The sequence below is a fragment of the Diabrotica virgifera genome, chromosome 7 (genome assembly GCF_917563875.1).
Source record: "Diabrotica virgifera virgifera chromosome 7, PGI_DIABVI_V3a".
Taxonomy (NCBI): Eukaryota; Metazoa; Arthropoda; class Insecta; order Coleoptera; family Chrysomelidae; genus Diabrotica; species Diabrotica virgifera.
Genome location: NC_065449.1, coordinates 39,681,297 through 39,706,265, shown reverse-complemented (window position 1 = coordinate 39,706,265; position 24,969 = coordinate 39,681,297). Strand labels below are relative to the sequence as shown.

Genomic DNA, 24,969 nt, shown 5'->3' with positions numbered 1-24,969 from the left:
TAGTAGCGTTTTGTAGTGATTTTTACATCCTACAAAAAAAAAATGTCCAGGATGGTGGTATTGTGCATCAAATGAGACCTGGTGATTTAATTCTTGCAGATAAGGGATTTTTACTAGCTAACGTATTATGTACCACCAGATGTTAGTTTTCATCACTTCATTTCTAAAACCATACCACAGTTTACTAAAGAACAAGTAACTTCTTGTATTAGGGCAGTGACCAGAGGAAGAATTCATGTAGAACAAGCAATCAGAAGAATTACATATTTTTCAATTCATGATAATATTCTAACTTCGCTTTATTTTTCAAGTTTGTGTAGCACTTACAAATTTGCAGTACCCTCTAATAGCAGAGGAGAATTAATGGTAGATGAATGAAATATCCTGGTAGTTATATTAGTGAATAATCACAATACTTTTTTTAATTAGGGGTACCTATATGAATAAAATATCTTTGTAGTTAAATTTGTAAATAATCACAATACATATTTTAAATATTTTATTAATAAACTACTATATTGTGATTTTTAAAGACATACAAACACATAACAATATCAAAGATTAAAGTACAATAATAAACCTTCGACTACAAGACAAGATCCCCCTTAAATGTACCTTAATTAATTAAAAATTTCAGTTGAAATGAAAGTTGAAGTGTTGAACCACAGTATTAATACAGAATACATTGGGTGATGTATTCTGAAAAATTTGTTATCCCTTATCTATGGTACTGTGGTTTGACACATTCAAACTGCTTCGCCTCACACATGCGCAGTTTACGGACATTTGACGGATCGGCTCCCTGTAATTAATCGTACCTGACTGTACATATCACTCTTTATAGTAATAACTTTTTAGTTTCATTTTTAAATACATCGACAAAAAAGGTACTACATATTTGATTCATTCATGCCTTACAATGTGAATTTTTAAAGTGGTTAATACAGCAAAACTTTATTATTTATATGCCCATTTCGCCGATTCAAGTTCATATAGGCAACCCAAATTACACGGCACAAAGTAGTGGGTTAGGATTTAGAACCGAGTGATAATTGGGCATATAATCCCGGTTTTATTACCATTCATTTCCAAATCATATTTATGACAAGGTCGGATCCAGGGAGGGGGCCATGGCCCCCTCCGAGAATTTAAAAAAAAATATAAATTTAAATATTTGCAGGTCAAATGTTTTTAGTTTCAAACACATATATATGTACATAACAGAGGATAAATATGTCTTCTTGACTAGAATTGAACAAAATCAGTAACGGTATGGTAGCTTCAAGAATGACATAGGATGTTTTGTAAATCAAAATGTTGATAATTTTTACAGAGTGCCGATTCTTAGAACGATCTCAATATCGATATAAGTCAACGATCTTATACCGTTGCTTTGAAAATTTTCTTCCGTTTTCTGTATATTACCGTTTTCGTATTTTCTTTTCTCTGTTCGGCATATTTTATCGTCCCACTGTCTTGCATCTGTAGATTGCTCTTCTTCCCATATATTTCTTGAGTTCTCGATTTCTTTTCTGTATGGTCTCGTTATAATCGTCATTCTTTTGTTTTCTTTTTCTTTAAAGTATTCTAACGTGTAAACCGTTTGTCAAGTTTGAGCAAAAAATATTGGAAGGTGTTAAAACAATGGGCTAAAATCATTTTAGGATATTTGTAATCCGGTAAGGTGTGTATCTAGGTAAGGGGGAATATTTTATTTAAGTGTTTTAGGTTAAATCTTCATATTTTGTGCTAAGGTTTCTCCAGTTACTATATGGACAATTACTAATGAAACACCCTATTAGTGGGTTAAAAGGGTGAGTTAATAGGGGATAAAAAATGCTACAGTATTATTTATTACCTTTCTGAAGTATTGGCACTTTATTTTCAGAAACTTTTTTGTATAACTAGTACCTAACTAGGATACAGTATCATGCATAAAGTATTGTATAATAAAACTTAATCACGATATAAAAAGATAAATTATTTAAAGTTGCAGTCATAATTAATAATAAACTGCCTCTCAACTTTCTCAAACCTGCTTCTTGCAAGTTAACTTTAGAACGGCGCGGCGTTCTAAATTGCTTATTGTGCACTGTTGAATCGTTTATTTCTTTCAACTTCACGGTGGCCCTTTTCAATTTCAAATCTTCTAACGTCTGTTCTTTGTAAAAAGTCTTGTCGCTCTAAATATCTAAAATAAAGTAAGCCAGGTCAGTATCAAATAGAATATAACTATATTACTACATTATAGAGTTGATAAAAAGGGGTTCTAATGGTGTAGTGATGGATCTCAAATAACCTCTCCTACTTGAACGTCAAACTCACCTTCAAGTTGGTGAGTCACAAACGAGACTCTAGTCGACATTGAAGAAAAAGAAGAACAACAAACAACTCCATCTAGGACCATAAATACCATACATACCATCCGTTCCATGGTAAAAGTTTGATAACTCTACGAACTAGAAGAGAAATTGGGATATACGAATAGGACATAATTAAACTATCAGAGGTTAAAAGACGAGGAGAAGTGCAATAGGGATTTCCACTTCGGAAATCGTTCTCAAAATATAAATTATGAATAAAGATGTTATATTAATAGTATGGTATAACTAGACCCAAACCCAGACATCCAAAGTGAAAGTTATCCTTCAACACCAAATTGTTCTATATGGTCCACATATTGTTCAGTAGAAAGTTACAATATTTTTAGCGTCGGATTGGGGGGGAGGTGGGGGAAAAGTCGGCAAATTATTAGTTTTTAAGTTTTTCGCAATATTTTTAAAACTATGCGGTTTAGCGTGAACAATGTTTATACAAAAATGTTCTACATTGAATTTTAAACAAAAAAAGTCTTATGCATAATCCTCCTAAAACTAACGGTTCCAAAGTTACGGAGTTCAAGTGGAAATCGGTGGGAATGCGCATTTTATTAACGAAATTAGATATGTCTAAGACACTCCAGAAGCCGCTAACGATAAGATGTCTTAACTTTAACATCGCATTAATCATTGTACATTAGTCGACGGATATTAGTACAGTGAAAATAATAAGACGAGAACTGGACAATAATGATTATAAAGAATCAATTTAAAGTTGTTTCTACTTTAATGACAAAAAAAGCAAGCTCATTAGCAGAATCCAATTAAAAATAATTTTGCACATCATATTTGAAACATTATTTGGTTGAAAAATCTCATTTTTGTTGGCAAAAAAATATATTAATTTGTCTGAACTAAATTACAGTTGTGTTTATCTTATCACGAGAATTAACACAGACTGAACGATTTACAGATTGAAGATTGTACAGTACAGATGTGTGGTCAGCTCGTGATGATACATCGGCAGATGCATCCGCAGACGCGTCTGCCGATGTGTAGAGGAGGCATTAAAAGGGATATGTTACTATCAACATTCACACAGTGTTGCCAAAGTGAATTTTGTTACTTTGAGTGTAAATTTTCCCACCGATCTCCGAGGGTACTTTAAGTATAGTATAATTGGTCCAAAAAAAGGCCTAACCCAGTCATCCAAAATAAAAGTTTTCCTCCAGCACCAACTTGTTCTATATGGTCAACGTAATGTTCAGTAAAAAGTTACACCCTTTTGAGCGTCGGGTTTGGGAGGAGGGGGAGGGGAGAAGTCGTTAAATTAGTAGTTTTTACGTTTTTCGTCAATATTTCTAAACATACACGGTTTAGCGTGAACAATATTCTATACAAAAATGTTCTACATTAAATTTGAAACTAAAATTTTACTGTTGGAAAGATATTCATGCGACATTGTCCATAGAAAGTCCTGAGTTGGTTTTCATCGTACATACCAGAGATTTATATGGCCTAGGCCTGTAGAAGTCTCTTGAAGGTGGTGAGGTTGACGTTCCTTCAAGGGCTTATCAGTAACATACCACCGGCCATTGAAATAGCAAATTATATTTAGAAAACACAATCCTGTTAAAAAATTAGTGTCCTCAGTAATAATATTATAATTTGCCCAAAAAATGTAAAAGTTTTGGAAAACCTCCACTTTACACCCTCCGTAACTCCGGAACCGTTGATTTTAGAACAACTATGCATAGGACCTTTTTCGTTTCAAATTTAATGTAGAACATTTTTGTATAGAATATTGTTCACTCTAAACCGCTTACGTTTAGAAATATTGACGAAACCCGTAAAAAACTACTAATTTACCGACCTCTCCCCTCCCCCTCCCCACAAACCCGACGCTCAAAATGGTGTAACTTTTTAGTGAAAAATATGTAGAACATATAGAACAATTTGGTGTTGGAGGAAAACTTTTATTTTGGACGACGGGGTTAGGTGTTTTTTTGGCCAATTATACTATACTACCTCCCTAACTTTGGAACCGTTAGTTTTAGAAGGATTATGCATATCACCTTTTTTGTTTAGAATTCAATGTAGAACATTTTTGTATAGAACATTGTTCACGCTAAACCGCATAGTTTTGGAAATATTGACGAAAAACTTAAATCAATTGTATCATACTATAAATAAAGATAATGCATAACATTTACCAACTGCAAGGCACACTGTCCTCGGGTGTATCATTAAACTGCCGAGAAACAAAATTCGTGCAAATAATATTTACAAACCTCTGATTAGTCCAGAAAGCCACTGCGCATCCGCTAGGAAAAATATTCTAATTCGGATTTTTTGCACAATCTTACTCAAAAAGAACCCCTTTTAACAAATTTGCATGTTGCCAGGACCAAAAGTTGGTCAAAAATTTTTTAAACGTTTTTTTTTTGTTTTTTCCCTAAAATTATTTTTTTTTTGCATGGAACAAAATTTCTTTAGGTTTTTTGGATCATTCCAAACAGAAAAGGTCTTTAGTGACTTTTCTCTAAAGTTGATAGTTTTTGACATATAAGCGATTAAAAATTGAAAAATTGCGAAATCGGCCATTTTTAACCCTCAAAAACTATGTGAAAAACTGAAAATTTGAATGTTGCCAAGCTAGGTAGATATTCTTTAAACATCAATTGATGAAATCCCGAAGAGTTTTTTGCACTACAATATTCATAAATCCTTTGATTTTTAATTGCTAATCAAGCGTGCGCGACATTATTTTCCACCGTTGCATGTGTATGCAGTATGGTGCAAATGAAAGGAATAAATTCATTATTTCGTAAAACGGCGACTTTAAGGAAAAATCCCGAAACAGGTCGATTTTTATTTTTAAGTTATGATATTGTGACATATATGGTATACTAGTGACGTCATCCATCTGGGCGTGATGACGTAATCGATGATTTTTTTAAGTGAGAATAGGGCACGTGTGCTAGCTCATTTGAAAGGTTCTTCAATTCTCTATTCAGCAATATAAACATTTACATAATTATTTATACAGGGTGTCAAATAATTTAATTTGTTTATCAATTTGCCAAATGATTTAATTTAATAAAAATGTTTTGGACACCCTGTATAAATAATTATGTACATGTTTATATTAGTGAATAAAGAATTGAAGAACCTTTCAAATGAGCCAGCACACGACCCGTATTCTCATTTAAAAAAATCATCGATTACGTCATCACTCCCAGATGGATGACGTCACTAGTATACTATATATGCCACAATATCATAACTTAAAAATAAAGCCGACCTGTTTTGGGATTTTTCCTTAAAGTCACCGGTTTACGAAATAACGAATTTATTCCTTTCATTTGCACCATACTGTATACACATGTAACGGTGGAAAATAGTGTCGCGCACGCTTGATTGGCAATTAAAAAACAAAGGAGTTGTTGATATTGTATTGCAAAAAACTCTTCGGGATTTTATCAATCGATGTTTAAAGAATATCTACCTACCTTGGCAACATTCAAATTTTCAGTTTTTCACATAGTTTTTGAAGGTTAAAAATGGCCGATTTCGCAATTTTTCAATTTTTAATCGCTTATATGTCAAAAACTATCAACTTTAGAGAAAAGTCAAAAAAGACCTTTTCTGTTTGGAATGATTCAAAAAACCTAAAAAAATTTTGTTCCATGCAAAAAAAAATCATTTTAGGAAGAAAACAAAAAAAAAAAACGTTTAAAAAATGTTTGACCAACTTTTGGTCCTGGCAACATGCAAATTTGTTAAAAGGGGTCCTTTTTGAGTAAGATTAAGCAAAAAATCCGAATTAGAATATTTTTCCTAGCGGATGCGCAGTGGCTTTCTGGACTAGATATCAGTCGCCAGAATGATTGTGAACAGCAAATAGATCAGACAAAGCAAATAAAGTAGACTGAAGAAGAGTAGCAGAAGACTGAATTCAAAAAGCCAAAAGACAACTGCGATCATCTACATAGGTACAACTGTTTACATGTTTAACTTTTCTAGTGTCCCTGAATGCTTTCAACATCAAAATAGTGCAAGGACGATTTGCAAAACTAATTATAAAGTACTAAAGTAAAAAAAATTACCTAACAATACTTAAAACTGTGTTTTATTTTTAATTGCCTACTACTTTTTCAACATAGATAATTTATTGTTGTTTTTTGTTGATAAAAGTCATTAAAATATAATGTCCATTGCAATGGACAACAGGTCTCTATATTGATATTTTTTATATTATATTAAAGTATATATTATTATAGTATATTAAATACGCATAGATAAAATAGATCATTTACCAGATTACGGTAACAAAGAAGCATCCAGATGCAAAAATGCTGGGTGTAAAGGGAAAACTCATGTTTTTTGTGAAACATGTATTGCACATTTATGTCTTGTAAATAACAAAAATTGTTTTAAATATTTTCATTTAAATTAATTAACATAAATATAATATATTTAAAAAAATATCGTATGTGACTAGTATCATAAATTCTTATTATAATCCTGATGTCCGTTACAATGGACATTCTGTCAAATGGAAATTCTGTCTATTAAACGAAAATGTCAAAGGTACATTCCATGTCAAATCACTCAGGCAAAAAATGTTGGATCTCCGATTTGTCTGAATATTGGTATATAGCTTCTGCGGGACGTAAAAATAAGATATTTAAGGTCAAAAAATCTTCTTTTTTTCTCAAAATGTGATTTTATGCGATTTTACAGTGATTTGGTGTTTATTTAAACAAATTTGCATTTTCTGTCGTAAAGTATCAATGAAAAACATAATATTTTAATAGAAAGGACTCAAAAATGTCATTATATGGCATTATAACAGGTTATTTTGAATCAAAACAAGTTTTTGATCAAATTTTATAGTGTAAAAAACGTTAAAATACCGTTTTTTACATTTTCCTCCATTCCCAAAATACATCATCATCGATTTGGCTGAAAATTTGCCCACAGATATCCAAAAGATAGAACTTTAAGTGGTTAGAAGGATTTGAATTATATTACAATACCAAAAAAGTTACATGCAGTAATATCAGACTCAAAAGTATATATTAGTCCAGTCGGGATAGCATTTGACCTTGAATGCCGAGCTGCCCAAAATTTTATTTTTCTGATCTTTAAGGGAGTCAATAGTAGCCTAAATTTAAAATCACGAATGAATTCCTCCGTTACGTTAGCCGCCATCTTGATTTTAAAGGAGAACCTGTTTGGCTCAATATCTCCGCCATTTTTAACTTTTCGACAAAAATGGTAGGAACTGAAATTGTTCCAAATAAATCGTATTGACAATTATTACAATTTCTTTTTAACAATTTTTGTCGTGAGGTCGATATTTTCGAGTTAATTTTACTTACAGTAGACGCCTATATTTTTGACTATAATATTGCATGTAACTTTTTTGGTATTGTAATATAATTCAAATCCTTCTCACCACTTAAAGTCCTATGTTTTGTCTATCTGTGGGCAAATTTTCAGCCAAATCGATTATGATGTATTTTGGGAATGGAGAAAAATGTAAAAAACGGTATTTTAACGTTTTCTACACTATAAAATTTGATCAAAAGCTTGTTTTGAATCAAAGTAACTTGTTATAATGCCATATAATGACATTTTTGAGTCCTTTCTATTAAAATATTATGTTTTTCATATAAAATTTGCATTTTCATAGAAAATGCAAATTTGTATAAATAAACACCAAATCACTGTAAAATCGCATAAAATAACATTTTGAGAAAAAAAGAAGAAGATTTTTTGACCTTAAATATCTTATTTTTACGTCCCGCAGAAGCTATATACCAATTTTCAGACAAATCGGAGGTCCAAAATTTTTTTTGCTCCAAAATTGAGTGATTTGAAATGGAATGACCCCAAAAATGAATCTTCCGCTAAGAAGATTCAATAGAATTTTTTTTTCTGCAGAGAAAAATTCAGGTCTGAAAGGGTTAAAACATTACCAAAACAATATATTACTCACCCATCTTTGCCTTTATTAAAAGTCTGTAATTCTTCTTCGATATCGTGTTCCCTTTTATAGCTATCCCAATCTAATTTGGTTTTTTCTAATGTACTAATTTTAGGCTTTTTAGTGAGCTGATTCAGAACATTACCTATGCCACCCAGTCCAGCAGATCTCTTACTTTTACCACCAGAAACATTTTGTTCTGTATTTGTTCCTAATAAACGAGCTTCGGCTGAATCTGAAATCAAAAAAATTTACTTAATTGTGGAATAATGTAATAAAACAATTTTAAAATTTTTATCAAAAACTACAAACGAATATCATTATTGTGTATTATATTACCTACTTTAAAAATAACCTTTAAAAAAGAAGACGGATCGAAGAATTGAAATCAAAGTGTAAAGATGATTTTTTTTAAATTATATGTACTTTCAAAATCCCTTTCAGGCAAGTTTCTGATATTCTCAGGCAGAACAATAAAACATTTTATTGCCCAATATTCTGATCCATATTGATACTTTTTCAAACGCCAATATACTGATATCATATTCTTCTTGTGCCTAGTATCATAACCACACTCATCTTTGTGACTTCTATTATAAATACTGTTATATAATTTTATGGGGAAAATTTAGAGATTTCATTTTATGTCCAAGACCACGAGATCGTACATTTTCATCGCCCTGTATATGGCCAAAATTTGTAAATAATATATTTTTACTCGTAAGCAATGTTTCGTGGAAAGTGAAAAACATTAGTGATTAAAATTATACGAACGAACTTAACAATTCAAGAACAATAGAACTAAATTATGATCGGTTTTAGAAAGTGGATGTATTTGCGTTTGACGTGAACAATAGAACATTTTTAAATGCTTCCTAGAAAGTAAAGACGGTAATAAACAAAATTGTTTAGTTTTAGAATGTAGGGTTTTTTCTATCATGTAAGACAAAAATTAATTTTGGTATCTCCTGGAATTTGACAAGACGGGAAATTTTGTACACAACACTATTTGTTTTTAAGCAAGGAAAGTAGGGATGTAATGTGTAGATAGAATGCTTGCGATTGGCGAGAAGATATGGATGGAGGGAGAACAGAGTGTTTGAGTCTCAGATTGATGAAGGAAAAAGGGGACTGTGTAATTAAGATCTGAAGAGAGCAGTCCAATTCAGAAAGTAGGGATTTTGTGTGAAGTGGTTAAGTTGGTGGCCGTATAAGCAGATTTCTGTTGAGACGAAATCGTGATCGAGTCGAGAAGTAAAATCTCCTCGTGTCCGAATAGATTCCAGTTTCTGTCTGGAACGAGTAGACGGTTTTTATCAATTTTGCACAAGATATCGAGCTGAGAAAAAAATCTTGGAAATATAAAGATTGATATTGTTTGTATCGAGTCAGAGACTAAATTGGGGAGAGATTTCAAGCGAGTGCTGTTTGTTGGTGAAGCAGTTGGAAGAGAAGGAGCGTCGCAGCATCCGAAGGATCACGTGTGGGGGAACCGAGGACAACACAATCCATGATAAGAAGTATAGAAGATAAAAAAGGTTACTCAGATTATTTGTAAAAAGGAGAGAGTTATTTTATATTACATACCATATTTGTTTTAATTTAACAATCTTACAGCATAATTCATTCATTCATAAATTCATAGAAGATATAAGTAATCTATTTAAAAAGGTGAAAATTAAAATTTGTTTTATTTTTATAATAATAAGAACAGTCTACCGAATCTTTTAAAGGAAAATTTGTTAAAAAAAGGAGATAGTAGAATTAAAGATTAATTTATTAGATACGAAATTTTTACAACAAAATTGAGTTTTAGCATACATTTGGAATTGTATATATATGGTATAATTAAATTTTGGTTTTGTTTCCATGAGTAGTAATTAATACATTAATTAATCGAATCAATAAGAGGCTGACCAATCTCTTAACAGAGAGAAAATAGAGAGCATAATAATACATATTGATATTCCTCTTCATGAATGAAAGGTTTTCTGAAATGAACTGTACAGGTACAGTAACAATTCCCTGTCTTTCATAAGCCTGATAGCAGACTTATGAAACTGATGGCTCACTAGATCCCAAACCAGCAACGACCCTCACTGCTTTTCTCTGCAGACCAAATACTATGTGTTTGCAAGGACTTTCACTGCTTTTCCCTGCAAACCCAATACTCTGTGAGTGTTAGATATAGTTAAGGAGCGCAGAAAACTGTACTTATATATTTTAGGCTAACTGTGGGATGTAACACTCTTATATTACAATAGAAACAGCAGATATCGATATCTACTAAAGGTGCCTGAATCGTAAAAATGGTCCTTGGAGGCACCTCAAGCTTCACTGCTATTTTCAAGCTCTGGCCTTTGATTATCTAATATTTTATAATAATAATAGTCTCCCGTTTTATACCGCTAACGCGGCTTTGGGATTATAGCAGGGTAGTCTGCTATATCTAGGGTATATGATATCGTATACGGGTTGTATTTTGCAAAACACCTTGCTCAATTTAGTCCAGAAAGCCACTGCGCATCCGCTAGGAAAAATATTCTGATTCGGATTTTTTGCACAATCTTACTCAAAAAGACCTCCTTTTAACAAATTTGCATGTTGCCAGGACCAAAAGGTGGTCAAAAATTTTTTGAAACGTTTTTTTTGTTTTTTTCCTAAAATTTATTTTTTTGCATGGAAAAAAGTTTTTTAGTTTTTTTGGATCATTCCAAACAGAAAAGGTCTTTAGTGACTTTTCTCTAAAAATGATAGTTTTTGACATATAAGCGATTAAAAATTGAAAAATTGCGAAATCGGCCATTTTTAACCCTCAAAAACTATGTGAAAAACTGAAAATTTGAATGTTGCCAAGGAAGGTAGATTATTCTTTAAACATCGATTGATCAAATCCCGAAGAGTTTTTTGCAATACATACAATATTCAAAACTCCTTTGTTTTTTAATTGCTAATCAAGCGTGCGCGACACTATTTTCCACCGACAGTATGGTGCAAATGAAAGGAATAAATTCGTTATTTCGTAAACCGGCTAGTTTAAGGAAAAATCCCGAAAGAGGTCGATCTTTATTTTTAAGTTATGATATTGTGGCATATATGGTATACTAGTGACGTCATCCATCTGGGCGTGATGACGTAATCGATGATTTTTTTAAATGAGAATAGGGGTCGTGTGGTAGCTCATTTGAAAGGTTCTTCAATTCTCTATTCAGTAATGTAAACATTTACATAATTATTTATACAGGGTGTCCTTCTACTTCTTGTTTTGTCAAATAATTTAATTTAATAAAAAATTTTTGGACAGCCTGTATAAATAATTACGTAAATGTTTATATTACTGAATAGAGAATTGAAGAACCTTTCAAATGAGCTAGCACACGACCCCTATTCTCATTTAAAAAAATCATCGATTACGTCATCACGTCCAGATGGATGACGTCACTAGTATATATATGCCACAATATCATAACTTAAAAATAAAAATCGACCTGTTTCGGTATTTTTCCTTAAAGTCGCCGGTTTACGAAATAACGAATTTATTCCTTTCATTTGCACCATACTGTCGCATGTCGGTGGAAAATAGTGTCGCGCACGCTTGATTAGCAATTAAAAAACAAAGGCGTTTTGAATATTGTATTGCAAAAAACTCTTCGGGATTTGATCAATCGATGTTTAAAGAATATCTACCTACCTTGGCAACATTCAAATTTTCAGTTTTTCACATAGTTTTTGAGGGTTAAAAATGGCCGATTTCGCAATTTTTCAATTTTTAATCGCTTATATGTCAAAAACTATCATTTTTAGAGAAAAGTCACTAAAGACCTTTTCTGTTTGGAATGATCCAAAAAACCTAAAAATACTTTTTTCCATGCAAAAAAAAAATAATTTTAAGAAAAAAACAAAAAAAAAACGTTAAAAAATTTTTTGACCACCTTTTGGTTCTGGCAACATGCAAATTTGTTAAAAGGAGTCCTTTTTGAGTAAGATTGTGCAAAAAATCCGAATCAGAATATTTTTCCTAGCGGATGCGCAGTGGCTTTCTGGACTAATTTGGCTATGCTATGCACCAATGAATCAATGAAACAGCTAAATCGGAAGCAAGTAAAATTTTTTTAGGGAAATTTTGGCTGCATCATCTTTAGACAAAGGTTCAAAAGTATTTTTTGCATTAAATTATTTATGGATAGGTGCCAGCAATCGCAAAGAAGCACCAGCCTGCAAGCCGATGGGCTAGTCTGGGAGTGAACAGAAAATAAACAATTTATATTGAAATTAAATTTTGTTCATAAAATACTTGCAAAAATTACCTGCACTAACTTCTTTCTCCACCTTAACTTCTTCTCCAGCAAATTCAAAAATTTGTGTGACTTTAACTTTATTAGCTGGCTTTGATTCTGTACTAGATGATTGGGAAGAACTACTTGATTTGATAATATTTTCCTTCGGTTTTAAGGATGTAGGTTGAGTTGATTTAATACTGCCTTTTGTTTTAAAACCTGTATCTTTAACAAAATCTGCCCATAGATCATCAACATTCGCTTTTGTTTCTTCAGATTTGGTTTCCTCGATAGCTTCATTTTTATTATCTAAAAATAGTTTATATTAGTTTAACCAGTTCACTACCAAGGGCGTACTCTGATCTATGGGAAAAATCGATGTGACTCGTATACTCTCATATGAGGCCATGAGAGCCAGAGTGGCCTAACTGATCTTAACATTACTTTACATAATCAAAGAAAATGATCAGAAGCTAACAATGTCCAATTGTTTTAGTAGTTTTATGTTGACCAAGAATCATACAATTACTAAAACAATCGGACATTGGTAGCTTCTGATAATTTTCTTTGATTATGTAAAGTAATGTTAAATTCAGTTAGGCCACTCTGGCTCTCATGGCCTCATATATGAGTCGCTTGGTACCAAATGTGTTAAAAATAAAAAATATGCAGTTAGAAAAGCCATCACAATGTTAAACAATATTTTATGGGAACAATCGATCAGCAAAGAGAATAAAATAAGCATATCGATGGTTGAAAGGTAAAAGGCTGTAACCCACAAATTACTTGAGTGGCTTCATATCACAGATGGACATGTGTAAAAGAAATAGAAGTTTCGTTAGTAGTGGTTTCTTATAACATTTTTCCTGTTCTTTTCAACGGTGATAATAGTTTCCTTCAAACACAGACGCAAATACATTATTTTCAGCTTCACTGTTGAATGTTTGTTTCAAAAACAGACTCCTGCTATGAAGGTTTATTTCAACAACGGACATTTCCTTAACGGCCCAATGAGAATGCTGTATTGCAGTGGTTCCCAACCTTTTATGTCTGGCGACCCACCTTCTGATGTTTTTTCATATTCTCGACCCATCCCTCCCCCACCGACTGGCGCCATTTCCAGATTGTGCACGGTTGTATGCTACTCAGCTACTGTAAGAGCCACGCCGCGACCCACCGGCTGGGAAACGCTGCTGTATTGTGATCACATGACTACAAAATCCAGAATTCAACTAAAATTATAGGAAGTGAAATTTTCATAAAAAGAATAATAGCAGCTGTGTACAAAAAAAAATTATCTCAATTTTTCTTACATGAACACATGTCAGTCTTTGATATGAAACCACTAACTTAAATGGAGTGTTTTTTCTACTTCCTGAAAAAAGTTGATTTGTGGGTTACAATGAACTTTCAATACTGATGGAATGGGTATGAAGAGAATTTAATGCGACCAACATACAAGAAAGGGGTCCTAGAGAGAGACAGAAAAGAGCCAGGGAAAAGTTGGGCCATGTAATTTGAGTTGCCAATATAAACTTAAATCAGGGAAATGAACCTCATATTTTTAACTTGGTATCAGGGCCCTTGGTATCAGGGCAGTATTTCAAAATTCATATACGTACGTTTTTGTAATCAAATACATCAGAACTCTATTCTTCATTAAAAAAAAGTACTGGTTTTAGTTTTTCTTTTTGTCATTAAATGATACACAATAAAATTAGTTATATTTATTAAATGTATCAGGGTTGCAAAAAACATGTTTTTTTTTATTTTATACAAAACAAACGTTTTTTTCGTTTTAAACGGTTTTTTTGTTTTAAACATGTTTTTTTTTTGTTTTTATATTACATGTTTTAAACAAATACAACGTAGAAAAAACATTGTTTAAATCATATTTTCTTAAAATGAGAAGGATCTTTTTGAGGAATTAGGTAGCACAGATACATATAATAACTTAAGGCCCATATATTGAACTTACTTGTCCATGATATAGAAGTGCCAGGAATAAAGAGTAGTAAAAAAATTGCAAATATTTCAGAAATGTACATGAAAAATACATTTTGCTAGCACAAAATGCCGAGAAGCTGGTGATGCTGCTCTTGTATTGCACCAGGATGTTCATTGGAATACTTTATCGGAATGCTTAGAAAGTTAGTTGGAAAACTGGCCAATATTATTTCACGTTTGCTGAAACAGTATTGATAAAGATGTAATAAAGCTTGTAAATGATACAAATTTAAAGACAAATGCCTAAGACTAGGTATTTATAAAAATAAAGTATATTGCAGGGACAAAGTCCAAATACTTGCACTAAAGGAGAGGCTACAGAATCTGTAGCCTCTATATGACTAGAACTTCTGGAAGCATTTCAGCCTGAACATGCAAATGGCGAATTTTTGGTAAATGTTACGAATAAAGTGAAGGAGCTTATGGAAATGGCATTAATCCCGGTTCATTTTTTGACAAAGGACCCCGCAGAAACCTTATGGGAAATGGCTCTCTGTCAAATGCTCTGAAACTTTGGGTTCTGGTAGTCCTTGATGTGTAGAATAAAAGTCTCAATGGGTGCGTAGCTCCAAAAAATCATGGTTTCAAAATACTAGCCTCTGAAGTTATAGGTACAGTAAGGACATGTAAATTGGAATAAATTCATTTTCTCGAGAACGGGTGACTCTGGAGATAAATTACGAATCAGATCGATTTTTACTTTTAAATTACAATTTTTGGCATATATATCATACTAGTGACGTCATCCATCTGGGCGTGATGACGCAATCGATGATTTTTTTAAATAAGAATAGGGCTCGTGTGATAGCTCATTTGAAAGGTTATTCAACTCTCTATCCATTAATATAAACTGTTACAAAATTATTTATACAGGGTGCCCAAAAATTTAGTTTAAATTAAATTAATTGAGTCAAAAAGAAGAATGTACATATGTAATTTATTTAACTCGAAATACATTTTACTGTTGTCCGCAAACAGGAAAAAATGTTTATTTAATTAAATATTGTTTTTCGCTTAAATTCAATATTAAAGCTGCCACCCACCTGCCTCTTAGCAGTTTGAGCATTTAATTTAAGCGAAAAGCAATGTTTATTTTTCAAATTAACATTTTTTTTCCGTTTTCTGACAGCAGTAAAATGTATTTCGAATTAAATAAATTATATAGATTCTTCTTTTTGGCTCAACTAATTTTATTCAAAAAATTTTTGGGCACCCTGTATAAATAATTATGTTAATATTTATATCAGTGAATACAGAATTGAATAACCTTTCAAATGAGCTGTCACATGACCCCTATTTTTATTTAAAAAAATCATCGATTACGTGATCACGCCCAGATGGATGACGTCACTAGTATGATATATATGCTAAAAAATTTTAATTTAAAAATGAAAATCGACGTGATTCGTAATTTATCTCCAGAGTCGGTCGCTCATTCTCGAGAAAATGAATTTATTCCAACTCAAACATCCTCACTGTTCCTATAACTTCAGAGGCCTATATTCATATTCACAAAGAAAATGAAAAAAAAACGCTTGTTTAATTTAAGTGTTTTAAACATGTTTAAAACAGTTGATTAAAACAAAATGTTTAAAACAAAACAACCCTGAAATGTATCATGGCGCAGTTCTAAAAGCTACAAAATAGAATATGCCAAAAAGAAAGACTAAAATCAGTACTTCTTTTAATGAAGAAGAGAGTTCTGACATATTTAAATACAAAAAAGTATTTAAATTTTGCCCATCAGCCCTGATACCAAGTTAAAAATATGAGGTCCATTTCCCTGATTAAAGTTTATATAGGCAACTCAAATTACACAACCCAAATTTTCCCTGGCTCTTTTTTGTCTCTCTCTAGGACATCTCTTGAATGTTGGCTGCAATCTCTATTCACTGTTTGAATGGGACGGGGCCATTCCATCAGTATTGACATTTTTGAAGTTATACTTCTTTAGGCGCAATTGGGAGTGAATTTTCATTATTATGCGCGCATGCGCACACAGACAGTATGGCGTTTAGTTGCTAAATCTTTCAAGTTATGTATAAATATATCAGTGCAAAAAAAGGTGTGAAAAGAATATACGTATTAGTGTTTCCTCAGGAGTAAGATAAGTATTATTAAAACATTTATATTTATGTATTATACTCAGTGGCGGCTCGTCAGAGGAGGCAAGGGAGGCTCAGCCTCCCCATAAATTTTTTACACACTCTATACTGTTTTGTTTATCATGAATCGCGAAAACAACAATTACTCTCACTATTATACAACGTGTAAATTCCATATTATTAAAAAAAAACCTTGAAGGTTATGTTTGCGAGTTGTTTTGTTTATTTTTTCTTGAACAGTTTTTCAAAAAAACATTAAATTAGAGGTTTTTAAATACCTGAGTTGATGTCTAGTAGTTGATCAGCGATAAATTTTGTTGTTGTTACATTGGATTCTTAGTTTTTAAGCAGTTTAAGTGGAAAAAATCATAAAGCAGAAAAGTGAGGTTAACCATGCCTGCAGATTGTAAACAATGCAACTTGGAGATAACATCCCAAGACAAGCATATATATTGTGATTGCTGTAGGACGACTTTTCATCTGACAGAGGAATGTTCTGGAATGTCAGCATCTGAAATGAGGGCTGTAGTGCTTCAAAAAAGAACTTTAATGTTTCTATGCTTGGAGTGCCGAGATGCCTTCAAATCGGCTCCAATGGTAGTAAGAAAAATGAGTGAGTTACAAGATGAAGTTAACAGTCTTAAAAGGGAACTGCAGGAACTCAAATCTTCTCCAGTATCATCGAACATCGAGTTGATTTTAAGTGAAGCCCATGAACGCTCCATTAGGGCAAACAACCTTATGGTATATGATGTTCCCGAGTCTTCTGCTATTGATTTTCAGGATAAGATTAGACATGATACTCAGATTGTGCATCAGATTTTTGAGAAAGTAGGGCATCAAACCAAGGTACCAGATATTGTTAAGGTACTCAGAGTAGGTCAGAAAGGAAGAAACAACAAACCTAGACCAATCAAGATAATTTGCAATAATTCTGAAACTGTCAAGCACATTTTTCGTTCCAAAAGACGTCTAGAATCATTTAAAATATCATATGACTCAACAAAGCTACAACAAAATGCTTTTAAGTCAGCTAAGGAGGAATTGCAACGCAGAATAAGCAATGGTGAACCTGATCTTCAGATTAAATATATAAACGGGATACCAAAGGTTATAGCTAAAAGAATTAATCATAGAAATCAGGAAAACTAATCAATACCCCATTGATAGCTTACTACCAAAATGTGGGAGGACTTCGTACTAAGTTAGATGCTCTAAAAATGGCTGTGAATAGTTCCTCCTATGATATTTTAGTATTAGTTGAGAGCAACCTGTGCTGTGACTATTTGGATAGTGAATTGGAATGTCAAAATTACAATATATACCGTAATGATAGATCAAGTTTAACTAGTCAAAAATCACGAGGTGGTGGCATTCTTGTTTATGTACGTAAAACTATATCTTCTGCTAGAATCCATATAGAACAGGTAACTGTGGAGCAATTATTTATTTCTTGTAATTTTAAAAGTATAAAATTCATAATTGGAGGTCTGTATATTCCACCTAAGATGCCTGAAATATATTACAATAAACATTGTGAAGCAGTTGAAAATATTTTGCAAAGGTTTCCATTGAATAAAATATATTTATTTGGTGACTATAACTTACCAGATGCTAGGTGGTTTAATGACGATTATGGAGTTCGAGTAGAGTGTCCTGGTACATCGAATGCAGTAGGACTTGCTCAACAATTTGGTTTTTTGCAACTGTATCAATTAAATGAAATACCCAATAGTAGGAATATATATTTGGATCTGTTGTTTACAAATGACAAAAATGTACAACTTAGTAAATCTAAGGATTTTATTTTTGCTGATAGTTTGCACCATTTTAGTTACGAATGTACTTTAAACCTATTTTCTAACAATCAAGACTCTAGTACCTTATATCTACATGATTTTTACTATGATTTTAAGAATGCAAACTATTTTGGTCTTAATAATTTTTTAGCAAGTGTACGGTGGGAACAATGTTTCTCAAATAATATTAATGATTCAGTTAACAATTTTTATGAAATCTTGGGTATGGGAATTGCTCTTTTTGTACCTTTGAAAAAATATATATCTAGCAGTTTTCCTAAATGGTTTTCACCAGAATTGCGATACATAACATCTCAAAAGAGAAAAATGCATAAAACTTACAGTAAATCACAATTACATTCAGATTACCTAAGATTTTGTCAACTACGTACAGAATGCAAACGAGTCAGAGAAGTATGTTGGTCTCAGTATATATCTCATGTAAATAATGAGTTCAAAACTAATCCTAGGTACTTTTGGAAGTATGTGCGCGACCTAAAGTCTAATCACTCACTACCTCACTCAATGCAGTATAATGAAGAGTTGGCAGAAAATGGCCAAGACATTGTGAACCTTTTTAAGGAATACTTTCAGACAGTCTACACTCCTGGAGACCAAAATAGTTCTGTGGATAGTTTAGTTTTACCTGTAAATTGTTCACAAAATATCGACTTTGCAGACATTTCTATACAAGAAATTTATAATAAAATTTTGCGTTTACCTAGTAAAACCACATTAGGTCCTGATGGAATACCCAATATTCTACTTAAAAGGTGTATCTGTACTCTTACAAAACCATTGCATGTTTTATATAATTTGTGCCTAACAACATCTGTTTTTCCTGATTACTGGAAAAATAGTTATATTATGCCTATTTACAAGAACGGAGATAAAAGCAATGTTAAGAACTATAGAAGTGTTTGCATACAGTCATCTATTCCCAAACTTTTTGACAGCTTGGTTTGTGGTCAGTTAAGTTGGTTGTGTCGAAATTTAATAAATAAGAATCAGCATGGGTTTTTTTCGGGTCGATCTACTATTACCAATTTAGTTTTATATCAGAATAGATTAATAAATGCTATGGAAGACTTTAAACAAATTGATACAGTGTATACAGACTTTTCTAAAGCTTTTGATCGAGTTGACCATAGCATTTTCCTTAAGAGGCTCATCAATATTGGTTTTGGCATAATCACAGTCACCTGGGTCAAGAGTTTTCTGTCTGGCCACCAGCAGAAGGTTAAGGTTGGATCCTTTCTGTCAAACTCTATTGCAGTTACATCGGGCGTTCCTCAGGGTGGGCACTGCTCACCGATTTTCTTTGATCTGTTTGTGAATTCTATTTTCGACTGCTTTGAAAACAGTGATGCTTTAGCTTTTGCTGACGATTTTAAAATATCAAAGATAATTTCTAGTCCTTTGGACCAACACCTTCTGCAGGAAGACCTGGATAGATTAACACATTGGTGTACAGTAAACAAACTCAACCTACATGTCTCAAAATGCTGTTACATTAGTTTTTTCAAAGGTAATAGGAAGATCAATACTTCATATAAAATAAATAATGAAGATCTGAAATATGTTTCAAAAGTTAAAGATTTAGGAGTGATTCTTGACGAGAGTTTGAGTTTTGTTGAACACATTAATTACATAACAGTTCAGTCTTCAAAAATGTTAGGATTTATTTTGAGACACTGTAGTAATTTTTCAGTTGACACTGTAAGAGGAGTTTATTGTTCTTTGGTGCGATCTAAACTTGAATATGGCTCTATAGTATGGTCTCCATACCATGCAGTTCATAATATGACTGTTGAAAAAATTCAACACAAATTTTTGAGGTTCTGTGCATTTAAATTAGGTCAAACTATTGTAGATCACGATTATGCATTAATAGAAAACAGTTTAAAACTTAATACACTGGAAAATAGACGTAATCAAGTAGGATTAGTATTTTTGTATAATTTAATAAATGGAAATTTAGATTGCTGTGATCTATTACAGTGTATTAATGTTGATATACAAACTAGAAATCGAAGAGGTGATTTTATAACATTTTATATTCCTTTCCATCGCACAAGTTATGGCCAAAATTCACCTATAGATCGTTACTGTAAACTTATAAATGACAAACACATTGAAATTTTTGATATATCTCTGAATATGTTTAAAAATAATTTAAATAGAGTATTTATTTAATTTTTTTTTTGTTAGTTCTAAGGTTACAAGTACCTACCTATTCTTATTCTAATATTTGTTATCTAATTATAATTATTAAATGTTAATCTAATTATAATGTTAAAGTATTATTAGTACATATTTAGCTCGTAAACTTATTATTGTTAATTGTATAACTTTTAATGGGGTAATCCCGTCAATAAATAAATAAACAATATTATCACTAATGATCCATATGTACGGAGCATTAGCATTAGAACGCATGATCGCGTCTCAGTTTTATTACATATTATTGTAGGCAGGACCCTGGGTTATCCCGAGATGCACGAACGGAGCCGAGAAGCCCAGCATTCTCCGTTGCTAATGCTCCGTGCAGCGCAGCAGGCGTTTACGGAGACCCGGTCTCCTAACAGTGGCATCTACGGCGCCATCACACGCTGCCCGGAGATATACCAAGGGAGGCAGAATAGCTTCTCAGCTCCGTTGGGTGGTTGGGTGCGTCTCGGGACAACGAATTTTAGGGTCCTGACTAAAAATAATGAAAATTCTAAAAGTGCGAATTTTGTTATGAAATTTGGTATGTGGGGTTATAATAATATTTGGAACAACTTGCTCAAATAACTTTTTCCGATATCTCTAACTCAAAGCAAAATATCGGTAATTTATCGTGTTTTTGAATTCGCAGTAGGCCGCGTTTAGAATTAAAAAAATTCAGTTGAGTATCTTAAAAAAATTGAAGCTTCATTATGTATGGACTGCAAAACTTCAAATCTGTATTTATTTTGATATGCATAGGTATCTATTTACAAATAGATGGAATTGTTAACAAATAAACGACACAAACTTTGGTATTAAACTTTTACTATTAGACTAACTATTTTTAAAATGATGATATCATGAAATTATGAATTAGGATGATATTATGAAATGTAAATAAAAAATGGTCAAAAGATGGGGCCTTAAATTACATTTTTTGGCGCATTTTTTTGCTAGTGCAAATTTGTCTAGATATTTTACAGTTAGGTATAGCCTCCCCTATTGTAAAAATCACGAGCCGCCACTGATTATACTTCACTTCGTCTGTTTGTTACCGTGAATTGTCATTATGTCCGAGACGATACAAACACAGACCTCATAGCATGATTGGTATAGCATTCGGCTACAGATCGAGAGGTCATGAGTTCAAATCCCGGACCATTCCTATTCTTTTTTTTATTTTTGGAAAGTGGTAAGCATTAAAATTAGTTTAGTATTTAAATAAAATTAAAATAAATTGTTTAAAGTATATTTATTTTGTTGAAATCATATAATAGAAGTATAACTTCTTACGTGCGTACAAAGTACACACACATTCTTTTTTTTTACTTATTTATAGTACTATACAAATGACCTGGCCTCTTTTGACTAATCCAGGTCGTTTCCTGATGGGACTACAGTATTTTACCTGTACATAATTTTTACTTTAACAATTTTCTATTTGACTAATTAACAACAGCCCTAATCTACAAAACTAATTATGAAAAACAACAAATTATAAACAATTCCAATAAACAATCCTAATGAACAAGTAATAAGAATTCTAATAAACAAAATATAATTATGATTTTTGAAGTTATACTTCTTTAGGCGCGATTGAGAGTAAAATTTGATAATACTGCACGCATGCACACACAGACAGTATGGCGTTTAGTTGCTAAATCTTTCAAGTTATGTATAAATATATCAGTGCAAGAAAAGGTGTGAAAAGAATATATTAGTGTTTTTAGTAAATATATTTATTATAATTTTTGTGTCTTTGGATTTGTCTTCCTTAGGAGTAAGATGAGTATTATTAAAACATTTTATTATATATTTACTTCACCTTGTCTGTTTGTTACCGTGAATTGTCATTAGGTACGGCCGAACTGATACATACACAGTCCTCGTAGCGTATTTGGTATAGCATTCGGCTAGAGATCGAGAGGTCTTGAGTTCGAATCCGGAGCAATCCTATACTTTATTTTATTTTTTTGAAAGCGGTAAGCACAAAATTAGTTTGGTGTTTAAAAAAAAATTAAAACAAACTGTTTAAAGTATATTAATTTTGTTGAAATCATATAATAGAAGTATAACTTCTTACATGCGTACAAAGTACACACACATTCTTTTTTTCATAAAATACATTAGTCATCAATTTTTTTTAATTTTAACTATTTTTGTGAACATATTATAATTTTTATAAAAGTGCTCCCAGCTCTCATTCTCAGTCCATCAGTATTGACAGTTCATTGGTGACAACCTTTTACCTTTCAACTGTCGATATAGAGACTATAGTGAAAAGTATCACTGTATACAGCTGCAACGTATGGCCACTGAAAGAACAAATACTGGCAACACTAAGAGCAATGGAAATGGGTTTTTGGAGAAGAGCAGCAGGAACTTATAGAAGAGAAAAGATTACTAATGAACATTAGAGGAATAATGGGAATCAAACGAACAATCTCATATGACTTTTCAACAAAACAACTTATCTGGTTCGGACATATACAAAGAATGGACGAATAACGAATGCCAACGGAATTGCTAGAATGGCAACCAAAAAGAAAGAGAAAATAAGGTAGACTGTGAAAAAGTTGGAGTGAAGGAATAGACAAAGAGCTGAGAGACAAACATTTTTGTCCATGAGTACAGTACCTGGCCAAATTATTAGGCCAAGCAAAGAAAAATTTACTATAATATGAAGTTATTTCTCTCATGATTATGAATATTTGAAAAAATACTGTTTTGTTACTTTTTTGTGAATAAATATTAACTTTAAGGTGTGTATCCATTAGGTTTGCTGCTCCACGCTCCCCGCAACTGCTCTAATCGATACAGCATGCGCTCCTCTACATATAAACCGCCACCGATTGGAGCGCTGAGGCGGAGCGCGCACTGTTGCATGGTCCAGGAGCGCCAACGTATCCACTATGTGGAGCAGTTGCAGGAGCGCGGAGCGGCGAACCTCATGGATACACACCTTTATATGTAAAGGAGCGCATGTCATATCGATTGGAACAGTTGCAGCGAGCGCGGAGCAGCGAACCTAATGGATACGCACCTTAAGAATTAATATTCACAAAAAAGGAACAAAATAATATTTTTTCAAATATATTCATAATCATGAGAGAAATAACTTCATACATTAGAAAATTTTTCCTTGCTTGGCCTAATAATTTGGCCAGGTACTGTATAGATACATAACCATTTTTTACAGTGTAAATAACAAAAATGCTACATACCGACTTTATCCTTTACAATTTTCTTGCGGCTTTTCTTTTTCTTTCTAGAAGATTTTCCGCTAGTTTCTTCTGATTCGGATATCGAATCATCCTCGTCAATTTCTGATGGTAAGTCCTCTACCTTTTCATTGGGTACATAGTCTTCATCGCTAGAATCGCTATCATCTGGTAAATCATCATTATTCATATCTCTTGTTTTAGGTTAATACCTATCTCTAATTTGAACTTTATCAACAATTAATTACGTTATTATACTTTATCAATAATTAATTAAGTACGTAATAAGTTCAGTAAACATTGGTCGCTTTGCTTCCATAAAATTAAAATTACTGGATTGGTTTGGTATTTGAATATGGCTTTTTTTAACACAGAGAGACAGACATACACAAACACAGCACACCCCCAGCCCCCACATATACACATATACACAAACTTTTGACATATAATTTAATTATTGACAACCGGAAAAAGAGATCAAGCATGTGCATGCTTATCCACAGACCAAGTTTAAAATGACATAATCTGATGTCAACTGAAACTGACAGAGCTTATATGTGTTTCGTGGTTAAATTAAAAAATTTGAAGCTCTATTTTTCACTGAATATGCAACTTTTACGTGCTAAATAACCAACTGAATCCAGCGACATAAATTATCCAACGCTTAAACAAATGCAAAATAAACTTTTTTGGTATTTAGGCGTTGTTGAAATCTAATTTTTTTGAAACAATTTTTACGAAATCGCAAAAACGTGCCTAGGAAGATAATTCTGACATATGAGTGTAGTTGGTAGTATTGATGGAGCAAAGTGTTGTTTGCATAGAGGTATATATTAACATAGAGGGAGCCTACCTTCCGCGCTTCCTGACGACAAGATCTCAGGGGACTGGTTTGCTGCATCTCCTTCTAACACATTGCATCGAGAATCTATAATGACATTCAGTGTGAATATAGGCACGGAAGAGGAGGACAACTATAGCAGCTTTACTATGCGTAAGAGTGAAACAGCACTAATCCAAATAAAAAAGATGGTGT

The 24,969-nt window shown here is 32.5% G+C and overlaps 1 protein-coding gene across 1 annotated transcript; it reads right to left on the bottom strand.

Moving 5' to 3' along the window:
• Nucleotides 1-1,845: 1,845 nt before the first annotated feature.
• On the bottom strand, nucleotides 1,846-24,375 carry LOC114329307 (craniofacial development protein 1). The gene is made up of 4 exons (XM_028278351.2): nucleotides 23,937-24,375; nucleotides 12,621-12,899; nucleotides 8,326-8,548; nucleotides 1,846-2,191 (listed from the first exon to the last, which is right to left on the bottom strand). Exons 1-4 carry the CDS (start codon nucleotides 24,121-24,123, stop codon nucleotides 2,083-2,085), a joined length of 798 nt encoding a protein of 265 aa, XP_028134152.1. The 5' UTR covers nucleotides 24,124-24,375; the 3' UTR covers nucleotides 1,846-2,082.
• Nucleotides 24,376-24,969: the final 594 nt, after the last annotated feature.